The sequence below is a fragment of the Molothrus ater genome, chromosome 1, assembly GCF_012460135.2.
Source record: "Molothrus ater isolate BHLD 08-10-18 breed brown headed cowbird chromosome 1, BPBGC_Mater_1.1, whole genome shotgun sequence".
NCBI lineage: Eukaryota > Metazoa > Chordata > Aves > Passeriformes > Icteridae > Molothrus > Molothrus ater.
In genome coordinates, this window is record NC_050478.2 from 104,068,876 (window position 1) to 104,081,261 (window position 12,386).

General features: G+C 40.4%; 1 protein-coding gene across 15 annotated transcripts in view; it reads left to right on the forward strand.

Annotated features, from left to right (window-relative positions):
* DLGAP1 (DLG associated protein 1) overlaps positions 1 to 12,386 on the forward strand; it is a 396,907-nt gene that overhangs the window by 372,153 nt on the left and 12,368 nt on the right. For all 15 annotated transcript variants that reach the window (XM_054516701.1, XM_054516658.1, XM_036398012.2 and 12 more), the window contains 2 exons: positions 1,148 to 1,239; positions 9,659 to 10,077. In XM_054516701.1, the coding sequence (XP_054372676.1) occupies positions 1,148 to 1,239; positions 9,659 to 10,077 (511 nt within the window). The remainder of the gene's footprint in view (positions 1 to 1,147; positions 1,240 to 9,658; positions 10,078 to 12,386) is intronic.

The window sequence follows — 12,386 nt, forward strand, 5'->3', positions numbered from 1 at the left end:
CAATAGCCACAGGTATATTCTTGGTTTTCTTCCTCCTCTGCCAAATAAACCTAGTGTGCACTTCTGGTGAACCTCCATGTGTGTCCTCTACACCCATCAGTCACTCTTAGGACATTGCAAGTCTGCTGTAAATCTGCTGAGCAAACAAGCAAAGTCAAGCAAAGAAAAGCCCTTCCATTAAAGATTGCTTCAATCTGTCAGTTATGGAATTTAAGGTGTATTTAGCTCCCCAGAACCCCAGTATCAAGGAAGTACTTCACCTCACAGAACAGCTTCTGTAACTCCCATCCCTCACTGAGCACTTTTCCTGCACAGGTTGGTCAAGTGGCTCTCAACAAGAAGTTGCTGGTGGAACAGCCACTAGAGCTGGATATTTTGCACACCCATGGTCAGTTTGAGGCTACAGGTTACTTCACAACACTGCTATGGCCCAAAAATTCTGTCTGCTGCAAAATGTTTTTCCTGTATGACTATCCATATTATATATAGCATTGGTAATTTACAACTACACTGAGTGGACCCAGAATATTGTGTTTTTGTTGAAAGACGCATCTGTGGTTAAATTTTAACTTTATACTGTTGGCACAAATCTCCTCATGGAGCTGGAGCTGGAGATGTGGTATTAAGTTCCAGCTTGTGCTCCTGGGAACCACCTGTTTGCAAGATGAAGCAGTAAAGAAAATGAATCTAAGACTCATTCTGCTTTCTTAAAATCTTTTCTCTGCAGTGCTCTGATTTGAGGCACTAACATTTAAACAAAATAAACACCTGATTTTGGCATGAGTTCACATATGCATGCACGAACAGACAGAAAGTAAAATCAAACGGTGGAGTTACAGCTGCTCAGAGATGTGCTCTAACAAATGTGAACATCCAGCCTCTATAAAATACCAGATAAAATCCATCTGCATGTTGCAGGCTGAATATTGTCTTATCAGAAATGCTTTATAGATTAAGAATAATGAATATTCACTAATAACATCATAAAAGAGCACACCACAGAGAAATGACTAGATGAAGGAGCTCATGGTACAAGTTCTGTGTGCAGACACTCAGTAGTTAAGGTGCATAGAAACTGCAAGTAGCCAGCTGATACCTCTGCTAAAATACATTCTAATTACCTGTCATGTTTTGGGGTTTTTTTAAGGTTGATGGTGCTGAAGAATCCACCATACCAGGTGATAATAAAGCAACCAGTAAGTTCCAGTCCATAGGAGTTCAAGTAGAGGAGGAGAAGTGGTGAGTAAAAGTTAATACTGTTTTTCTAAAGTAAATAATTATGCCACAACTAATTTTAAGAGCCCTAGTTCCTGCACACATGACCACATAAACCTGCTTCCTGGATGAATTGTTAGATCACCCAGCTGAAAAGCTGAGTCTTATAATTGTTGTAGCTCTTGTTTTTCAGAGAAGATTTTTCAGGACCAGTGAGAAAAATGGAAAAGAGGTGCCACATAATTTGAGGTCTCATATACTTTTAATAATCTCTTTTTCCCCAGAAAATCTACCTAAACAGTAGACAGTGTTGCAGTGTTGCAATTAGTATTGGGATTGCTGCAGCAGCATAGAACTGATGAGGAAAAGTTTACCTTGTTTTTCAGCAGAATAATTTCAGCCACATGTAGCAGTGCAGTGGCAGAGCCAAACTGAATGCTTTTACTCAGGTATCTCACCCAGACATCTCTGCATTACAATTGTTCCCTTGCAAAAAAAAAATGTTGAGATTACAAAACAAGCCTGTAAAACTCTGCTCTCCCTACAATCCACAGTACATCCTGAGTTAGTGAACAAATATCCTCCAAGAAAAAAAAATTTAAAAGAGAAAATAAACTAGAGCAGCTGTCTTAAAGGGTTGTGTTTCTTTTCTGATGACAAACTTGCAGTACATTGCAGGGCAGCATAACTGTGCATAACACTTGGGACACATAAACTTTTTGAGTGCGTGGCCACTACTGCAAATCTTATTTCCTTCCCAAAACTGGACTCAGTGGCTGAAGAAAAGCCAGACTCTCCCCTTGCCTTTGAGTGTGCAGGCCTGCCCAGTGTTGCTGTGACTCCAAGCACCCACACAAGTCTTGCTTCTCTTTTCTCAAGCCACTTGGGCACAATGTGACTTTTGAATGCTGGAGCCACATCCTTGATAACTCTCAGTACCTCCTGCGTCATAGGCAAAACCTCAGTGCAGTATGACTTGACAGTGAGAGAAGTTATCCTTGTAATTTCTCCAGAAAAAAACTGGGTGCAGCAAATCTGAGCAGACAAAATTCAGGCCCTTCCCTTCTGGCCTGCTGACTGCAGGAGCCAGTGGAGATGTCAATTTTCACACCATTTTTTTCCTAAATCTGCTAAAAATACTCAAAAATAGCAGGTGTCTCTACACCATTTTCAATTCAATCAAATCTCCCTGTAAAGTAGAAGAGAATTTTCCTGAGGTTTTAAAAGACTAAAGTGATTTCAGGAAAAAGAAACGTGATTTTGCAATGATCCTGCTAGGCTGTTACCAAGTTCCTCATTAACCTGCTAAAACATCTCTTGCTGGCAGACATTTCTTTATGTGTTAGACCTTAGTCCCATTTACCCTCAACTCTTCCAGCACCAGATAAATGAGCACATTAGAATGGATGCTGAAGGACCATTTCACTTCAGCCTGGGCACAAAGGAAATAACTACCCCAAAAGCCCAACCCTCCCCCTCCCTGCAAAGAAAGAAAGAAAGAAATGGCTGTTTGTAAATACCTTACATCCAAAGTCCTCTTTCTACAGCAGTTTTTATTGCTCCAGAGAAAAAGGTAAGATTTTCCTGTGAGAGTCTGCCCTGAGAAAGCAATATTTCTGCATTACTTACTGACAGCAGTGTTTGAGGGTTTCCTAGCTGATAAAGTTGAGGTTGCTGTTGTTTGGAGCAGAGGGGAAAGCAGCAATCTATCATGGACTTTCAGAAGTGAACTGCCTGATAAAGGACAGCCCCTAATCCTTAGAAAATGAGTGCACTCAAGACACAAAGGGCTTATCATCACAGTTGGGCACTCATACTACTTTTTTTTTTCCCCATAATACAGCAGAGCACAATGTATTGATTATCTGTTACAGGAATAGAATTGTAAATACAGTACATTCTTCACTGTCCCTGCACCATAACATCTGCAAAGCCTAAGAAAAGCCCCTTTTAGCTGAATCTTTGAGAAATTAATGTCTTTAAAAATATTCCAGAAATACTAAATAAATGTAAAATGAGAAGAATGACACAGCAGGAAGAATAAATACAGTAAATTGATCATGTTTCCTTGACAGTCTAAGCTATTAATTACACTGTTACAAAACAATAAAGCTCTTTGCCTAATGCACCAAAACCTACCACAACTTTCAGTCTTCTTCTTGGCTTCCTGTTCTTTCCTTCCCCTTTCCCTCACCTCATACAATTGTGATTCTCACACTAAGGAGTCTTACCTCCTCATGTCCTTTTAAATATTCCTTCTTCTGTGTTTGGACCAGGTAAGCAAAATGCTCTGCCTCCATTTCTTGGCCAAAGTAATTCAAAAACAGAGCATCTTCACAGGACAGCTCTCTCTCTTCAGTCTTCCATCTCGCCTCAGACCTTTCATTGGCCCTTCACTTTCTCATGGGCCTCCTGCCAAGACAAATGCTTCAGTCCTCCTCCTCCTCCTCTTGTACTGCTCAAAGGATAAATGTGCTTCCTGCTACCTGACCACATTACGACTGGATCTATTGCTGCTGTTTATCTTATCCTCAGTTTTTATGCTGCTGGTTCTAAATAATATTTTTCAGACCCATTCCCTAACTGCAGCTCTGTGATTTCTAGCATTTATAGAGTAACTCTGTCTGGTCATTCTTTTGGAGACAAATTGGTACACATTTCTTTCAACCTCATGATCTTACTGCGGTTAATCTTTTATCTCTCACCTGACCTTCCCCATGATGCTGACAAAACCCTAACCAAAATGTTCCCTTTTTCCTTCCAGGGCAGTTTTGAAAAGTGTACCTAATGAAATTCATCCATGCAATCTTAGGGCACTTCAATTTCTGTCCATTTTTGTTTGTCCTTTTTTTCTATATGTAACTTCTTCTTGACCTCAAAAGACCACCCTCCTCACTTAGAGAAGATAATTGAGTTGTTAAAAGTCAGCCAGTTCTACTGAAGCAGAAAAAAAAGAAATAATTTATTCTGCCAAAAACAATTAGCATGCATTCTTCACGAACAAGGGGTTTTCAGTCCCATGGCTCTGTAATCAGTTTTAGTCTCTCTTGCGATTTATCTTGCCTGCCCCAAGATCTCCTCCTATTACATTCTCACCTCCAAAATGGTCTCACTCATCCTTCTAGATGTACCATCAGCTGGTAATTGTACCTGATTTGCCATCACAAGAATTTTTGAATACTGAAACAATGGTAGTTTCTCCTACTGCCATAGGAGACTGCAGTAGACAGATGGTGGTTCTCCCTCTTCTCTGGTTTCTGGGGCACCAAGGAAGATGCCGCCATATCTTGATGCACAAAAGTGTGCCCTAACACAAGATACACAAAGTACATCCTACCACAGCACACCTCTTGATATGGTATAAAGTGGAATCATTTGAAATAGCAATAACATGACTATGTTAACATAAAGCAAATAATCAAACAAAAACCCTGTGTTGTCTCCTCCAAGAAAAAAAAAAAAAACAACTCACATCTATGGATTTTGTTACTATATAAAGTCATATTTTTCTGGTTTTTTTCCTGTAGGTGTTTGGGTTTGGTTACTTACTGTCGAACAAAAAATACTCAGGCTTTGGTGTTCTTCCCTAACTCTAACTAAAACTTCTCAACACTGTACTCTTTAGAGTAGACCTTTCAAGTCTGTATTTTGGGTAAGCTAAGCAGGAAGTACATGATATGACATTTGGGGGATGTCCTGTGCAGGGTTAAGAGTTGGACTTGGTGATCCTTTTGGGTCCCATGCAACTAAGAATATTCTGTGATTCTGTGAACTACTTGCATGGCTTTTCTCAGCAGCATTTTCTGGCTATCTATGTTCTCCGTGGTGGAAGCCATTCCAGTGAGAAATTCTGAAGGTGTAGGTGTCCTATCCCTGGAACCATTCAAGGTCAGGCTGAAGAGGGATTGGAGCAGCCTGATCTAGTTGAAGATGTCCCTGCTCATTGCAGGGAGGTTGGACTAGATGACCTTTAAATGTCCCTTGCAACCCACACCCATTCCTCTGGCCAGTCCCATCCTGGTGGGACTCATTCCCCACATCACCTCCCAGCTTGTGCATGCTTGGAGGAGGAGCTCCTGCTCTGGTCCACAAAAGGCAAAGCAGGCCCTGGCTCTGACAGGGCCAATCTCCTTCTCTGGCCACAGCAGCTTGTGAGCTGAGGGAATGCTTACAGTCCTGGTGGCTCCCAGCCAGCTGGTGGGCTGCTGCAAGCCTGGCCTTGGCAGAACTGGCCATGAATTTCTGATCACACCCTGCTGGCTGGCAATAGGCCCCCTGCACCAGACCAAGCCCTGGAGGGAGGCTGAGCGCTCCAGCCAGCATCTCTGCTCTGCAATGAAAAGCCCCAGGGTTGGGGAAAAAAAAATAAACCAACTAGCTTTAAACAATGTGATGAACAAAGATGAGCAGCTGCAAGGAATGGGGTTGGAGCAGGAATATTGTTCCTGCCATTAGAAACATGGTACCCTATCTGCTAATTCCTTCTGCAGTTTGTTTTGTTCTGCTGACAGCAGCTGCAACCTTAGCAGAGAAGCCCACCACCAAGGAGGAGGACAGTCAGTGGGTAAAGGAAGCTGAGTTTAACCTAAATACCTGTGAGATTGACCATGCATCAGTTGGTTTGAAATATCTTTTCTGGAATTTGGGGGTTGAAGTTTTTTTAAGGAGGGAATTATCTAAGTTGAATTGCAAACATGTTTTGCAAAAGAAAGCCAAAGACTTAGAAGTTGAGAGCTGAATGCCAACAAGTGACCATGTTGTTGTTCAAAACACATCATTCTGTTGTTCTCCATACTGGTTTATCCAGTCTGAGGTTTCATGGCTTTCTGCACCCTAGGCCAAATATCTGCTGCAGTTCTCTGAAGATGTAATTATTACACCTTCTGCCTGCAGGGCACAACTGAGTACAAAAGGGCCAAGCCTGAAAGCAGAAGAAGAAGCAAACCTCTGTTTTGAACCTTTTCCTTTTTTTTTTAGGTAAACTTGTGAATGTTTTATATGGTAGAAGTAGCAAAAACTTTATCATTATCTTCAACAGCTCTCCTCTAGTATAGAGTTTTAAGTGAGAGCAAAGCATAAAAGGCTCATGTGGAACACAAATGGTACTTTGTAGGAGTAAAACATCCAGGAAGTGAGTGAGGAAGCTGTGTCAAAGACTAAAATTACCATCTATTAGGCGTTTTTTACAGATGAGCTGGAGGCAGGCAGATAGTAAGTGCCTTCCTACATTTCCATTTTATTCAAAATACATTTCCTTGGAAGTTTTTTTTTAATTTTGAACTGATGCTATATTCTATTGCCAAGTTGTTTTTCTTTTGAAGACAGATAAGTTACATAATCCAGTGCCAAGAAACTGTCATGCAAACCTGTAGCATACTATTATATAGATAAAACAAAGGCAAAAAAAGTAGGTCATTCTATTTCATTTGTTCAGCAGAGTCTGGGTTTGCTGGTACTAGCTCATACTGAACCCAGTAAGAGCACACTCCTGAAAGCCTTGAAATGTAGAGCCTCCAGCAAAACATCCTCCTGTCAAGCAGACTTTGATGCTTTCACATTTGGGTTTTGGCCTACACTGAAAAGCCAGGGTGTTAACTGAAAACACAAGTGGTCATCTGAAACAGAAGAATGTCAGAGTCTAGGGCACCAGAGAAAGCAGAAGGTGGCTGTGACATGGAGGCAGGAACATGGAGAAGAGCAAGCCTGGACTAAGGCATTTGCTTTTCTCACCAGTGCTATAGAAGGTGTGGAAAAGTACACTGTGTACTAATGCCTTGGCTCTCAGTGAACCTTGACTAAATGACTAAAAAGAAATCCTCAGGCACAGCATGTGCCTGTGTGGGCACACATGTTTTTGTGTGTGTGTTGTGCGTGTGTTCTGTGTGTTTGTATACCTCAGTGCAGATAAGGGATTTGTCAGGTTGGTTGTCAAATTAAAGCAATCTCTAAAAAAACTAAGATGTATAACTAACATGTGTTGGATTCACAATAGATTATCACTGTAATGTAAGCCTAATGCTAGTGTCTCTCTAATCACTAATACCAATATGACAGCTTTTCTCTGCCAGGGGCCTAGAGCAGATACTAGGAAAAGTATAAAGGAGAGTGTGTAAAGTATAAAGCCTGTGAACTAAGCACTACTTCTCCCAGTAGACATTCCCAATTTAGTATTTTGTTATTCAGGAACTTCCTAAGCCAAATATGAGATGTGTAATGGCTCTTCCTGTGAACTTGATCAAGTTCTCTTTGAACCTATTTTTACCTTTGCTTTTTCCCAGGATTCCGTGGCAATTTAAGGCTGTCTTCCTCCCTACAGTTATTGCACTCAGAGAAATGGTGAAACATACCCTAGTCAGAATTTCATAGATCTCCCATAGTCTTCCTCAGCCATGTTTTCTAAACCTTTTCTCCTATGGAAAGGATTCCACCTCCTCAGTGACCCTTGTCCTCCCTTTCTAATTTTTCTGCTGTATCAGTCCAAAACAAAATGCTTTTCTCTGCTTTCCAAAGGATAAATACTACCAAGCTGATGATTCTGCACACTCTTTATTTTTCAGTTTGCTGGTGCATATCATGCACAACTACAGTGGCACAACCATGACTTTTGTATCATTTAACATTTGTTACAAAAGAACTGCAAGCAGCAGGCACTATGTTAAAAGGCTTTTGATTATTAAAAAAATATATACACAATCTATTATTGAAGTTTTCCTGGGACTGGTATGGCTGACATGTTAATTTGACATCAAATTAACATCATGGGCTTTTTATTTTTATTGGAGGACCTTTCTCAACTCTAGTTTTGCTTTGCTCTACTCCACTCAAAGCCCCAGATCAACAGCCATTAATTTCCTCTGTGAGCAGGACCAATTACAATCCCCCTTGAAGTCTACTACAGTTCTCCTGAGCTATCTGGATGCACCAGGTATATAGGACATTAAATCCTCCCGCAGCATCCTTCCATCTGCTCCCTCACCAGCTGCAGACTAAACATACTTGATGAAATTTTGCTGTCAGTTGTACTTGTTTAATTGGCTATTGCTCTTCATTGGAAGGTGGAATATAAATGAAGGGAAGTGAAATGGTGCCCAGCATCCAGTTCCTCCATCTCTTCAGCATTTTCACTGCTGCTTGACTGCAAACTAAAAACAGAACTGGCAATGGCAAAACAGCCAAAATATCACAGAGTAATAGGTCCTAACACTAGTTTCAAATGTAGATGTGAGATTGAGAACAAATTGGAGACTAAATACTGGCTGCATGAGTGCACAGGCATCCTGGATTTGTAAGAAGAAGAGATGGGAATCTATCCCTGTTCAGTTCCAAACTGTTAATCTTGAACCCTAAGTATTACTGATTTAAGGGACATCTATGGTTACTTCATGGTTCTACCTTTTTTTTCATCATGGGGCAAGACAGCAGTCTGCCTCACTTGTTTTCCACTCATACCTCCACAATTCACTGCTATGAAATGGGCTCTCATTACCACCTCCTGCAACAGCATTGATCATTCCTTGTCTTTCACTCCTTCTCTGTCTCCTCCTCTGTCAGCCTTTTCAGTCAGATGCCTCAGACTGCAGAATCTGAAGTGCTGTTTACATAATAAAAACCCACTCAACCCAAACCCCCAAACTTCCTCTCTCCCCTGCTCGTGCCTTTGCCCTCAGATGCCCCAACAGAGGGGAACTCTGCAAGGTGAGAGGAAGCTGCCTACAGGAGAAAAACCATCACAAGGAGGGTAACACAGACAGGAGAGTACCAGCTTTGGTGAAAAAGAGATCATTTTGAAACTGAAGCTTGAATGTGAAAAATAGATTGTCTGGACACCGGCAATAGGCACTAAAATTGTGAGAGATGGCAGATATATAAATATGAAGAAGCAATAAAAATATTTATCTGAGTTAAAATTACTTTTTTTGTATAAATGGAATGTGTAATATTACATATGTAGTAGACTCATTGGTATTAGTATCTTACTGATTTCACATGTATGATTTTTAAATGTGGCTTGTGAGTTTGGATGTGTAACTTCAAAGGCGTGTGAGTTTAAAAATTTGAAAGATAAACCACTTCTGAAAATTGGGCCCCTTTGACTTTTCATTAATCAGTAATCTAAAATCCTGAGCTACTGGCATTGTTAGCTCTCTCTGAGGCTGGCCTGTGGCTTTGTTAAATCACATAACAACTAGAATTGTCTCAATAATTATTGTCTCAATAAACAGTGAGTCTACATGGAAAAAGAGAGATGTATGTTTGTTTGTTTGCTTGTGCAAGAGAAAAAAAGCTTATGCTGATCATTTCAAGGAAAAAAAACCACCTGAGTGTAGCACTTAGAGGTTTGACTGCCTGTCTTAGGAAGAGTGGCAGAATTTTAGTAAGTCCTTCCATGCCGAATTACCTAGAAAAAAACTTTCTAAACATTTTCTGTTTGTGCTCTCCAAAGCTTTCGCAGGTTTACACGATCTAATAGTGTGACAACAGCTGTGCAAGCAGACCTGGATTTCCATGAGAACTTTGAAATAATCGACCCTCAAGAGGACAATACATGTTCCGGACAAATATCAAGACAGTTTTCCCGCGATGCAAGCACCTCTACCGTTAGCATACAAGGGTCAGGAAACCACTACCATGCATGTGCAGTGGATGATGACTTTGAGACAGATTTTGATCCTTCAATTTTACCTCCTCCTGACCCATGGATTGACTCTATTACTGAAGATCCTCTGGAAGCTGTTCAAAGGTCAGTGTGCCCACGAGATGGCCACTGGTTTCTGAAGCTACTTCAGGCAGAGAGAGACCGTATGGAGGGGTGGTGCCAACAGATGGAGAGAGAAGAACGGGAAAACAACTTACCTGAGGACAGTAAGTAACCACACACAATAATATTGCAACTGCAAAGAAGTATTTAATATAGGTGAAATTCACTCCAGTGAATTCTGTATTGTACCCTTTCTTACTTAGCTAATGAAGCTGTGGTTGTGATTCTCAGAAGGACTGTATGTATGTATATCATAATCCTTATTAAAGCTGACAGGGAATACAAATGCTCGGCGCTTCTGAAACTCCAGTGGTATTCGTTTTTGGGATTGCACAGTTCAACGGATAATTAGGAGAGTGTGGTTAGGGATCTTGTAGTGTTAATGTTTCTTAACTCTTCTGTTTGAAATCACTTCTCATAACTTTAGAATATAGTTTAACAGATTGTAGTTCCTTTTAATTACATTCATATTTCAGTTGCCTTCTCAGATGGTGATTGGCATAAGAGTATTTAGATGTTTCTCCCTAATGAAAGAGATTGCAGTTTCCAAATTGTCCTCTCTCTCTCTCTCTCTTTTCCTCTCCAGCCTCCCTACATCTCCCTTGCAGTTCTCATTTGCTTTGACCATCCCAATAAAAGAAGCTCTTCATATTGTGTGATAAAAAACCACACACATGCAAACTACATCTGAGTTGTCACCACTGTCAGCTACATTAACCTACCTGTAAAGTAACAGGACTGTCTTGTAAACCTTCATTACCCAGAAGGGTTTAGGACTGAGTAGTTCACATCTTACTCGTTTACTCTAATTAGGGCAGAAGGGCTGAGCGTGTGTTTCCCAGTCCAGAATTTTTTCTCCCAGTAAAAATAGAAGGGTTTTTTCCATTTATTTCTCTTACAAGGAACAGTACTATTGCTAGCTGTGAACTTTAGACAGAGGTAAATCTGTGAAAATGCTCCTTGCAAATAAAGCTGTTTCAAGTTTTAGAAGTGAGCTTCTGGGAAACACTAAGAAGCAGCTGCTCATAGAGAATTCAGGTTTTTATAATTTAGACATGCCTAAGTATGTTTTCCTGGATATAAAAGTAATATTTTTCCAACTCCCAAATTAGCTACTACCAAAGCAAGGACTATTACTTCAGCTACAGAATTGCTTCTTGAAAGATTTTAACCTTTCCTCTCAAAAAAAGAGATGTTTGAATTCTTCTGAAATGTAAAGGTTTTGATTTATGAAATAAATTAACACTGGAAAAAAATTCTTAGAAATGCACAAGCTGTTTCTGCTGGAACTTTCCATTCAACACAGTGAATGAAAAGCTGGGATCTAGACAGCCAAAGTTAGACAAAATTGTAAGCAACTGGAAATTTATTTTAATGGCAAGTATAAGATAACCTGAATTTTAAGATATGTAAAGGTTTTATATTTATATAAAATTTATGTTATACAATAGGCTAACAATTTCTTCTGAAGAAAACATATGGAATGTTTAACCTTAAAAGCAGATCCAGATTTCCCAAGTTCTAGAATTTTTGAATCTCATTTTTAACTCACATCATCAATGTATTCAAAAATCTCTTTGAACATGTATCAGAATAAAAGTTTCTGTTGTTTCTGTAGTATGAAGAAATAAACCTTGTGAACAATAAGATTTTAGATTGAAAAAGAAGTGTGAACACTTAACAAACACTTAACACACAACTTTTATAAGTCATAACAACATAGGACATAACGAAAACATATTCTATGATGAGGGTGGTGAGGCACTGGAATGGTGTTGCCCAGGGAAGTTGTGGATGCCCCATCCCTGGAAGGGTTCAAGGACATGAAGGACAAGGAAGGGTTCAAGGACAAGGGTTCAAGATGGATGAGCTTTGGGCAGCCTTGTCTAGTGGAAGGTGTTGTTGCCCAAGGCAATGAGGCTGAAACTAGATGATTTTAAAGGTCCTCTCTAACCCCAACTATTCTGTGATTCTATGAACTGATAATACTGGAAAAACCTATAAATATTTTATTTGTGCACCAAGGTAGTTGGTGCACCAATAAAGTTGTAGGAAAAAAACATGAAGTGAATTTTATGAGCCTGATAGATGCAGAAAATGCATATCTGTACAGAATTTTCTCTCAATGTCTTGGTGTCTTTAATATAAGACAGTTTTAAAGGGCTCTTGGGGCAATCAGTGGGAGGGGTCAGTTATGGGGAACATAAAGGAATGGTCAGGCTGGCTATTCCCAATGCCCCCTCACAGCACACCCGGCATGTGTCCTGGCACTTCTTGTGGTCACTGGAAATGGCAGGAGGAGAAGGGTCACCTGGGTTTGGTGGCCACTGTTGCCGTCCTTATTTCGGCGTGACGCTGTCAGCTGCCATGGCACGTGGCAGCTGCCTCCCACAGAGGCTGTGCAGGGCTTTCT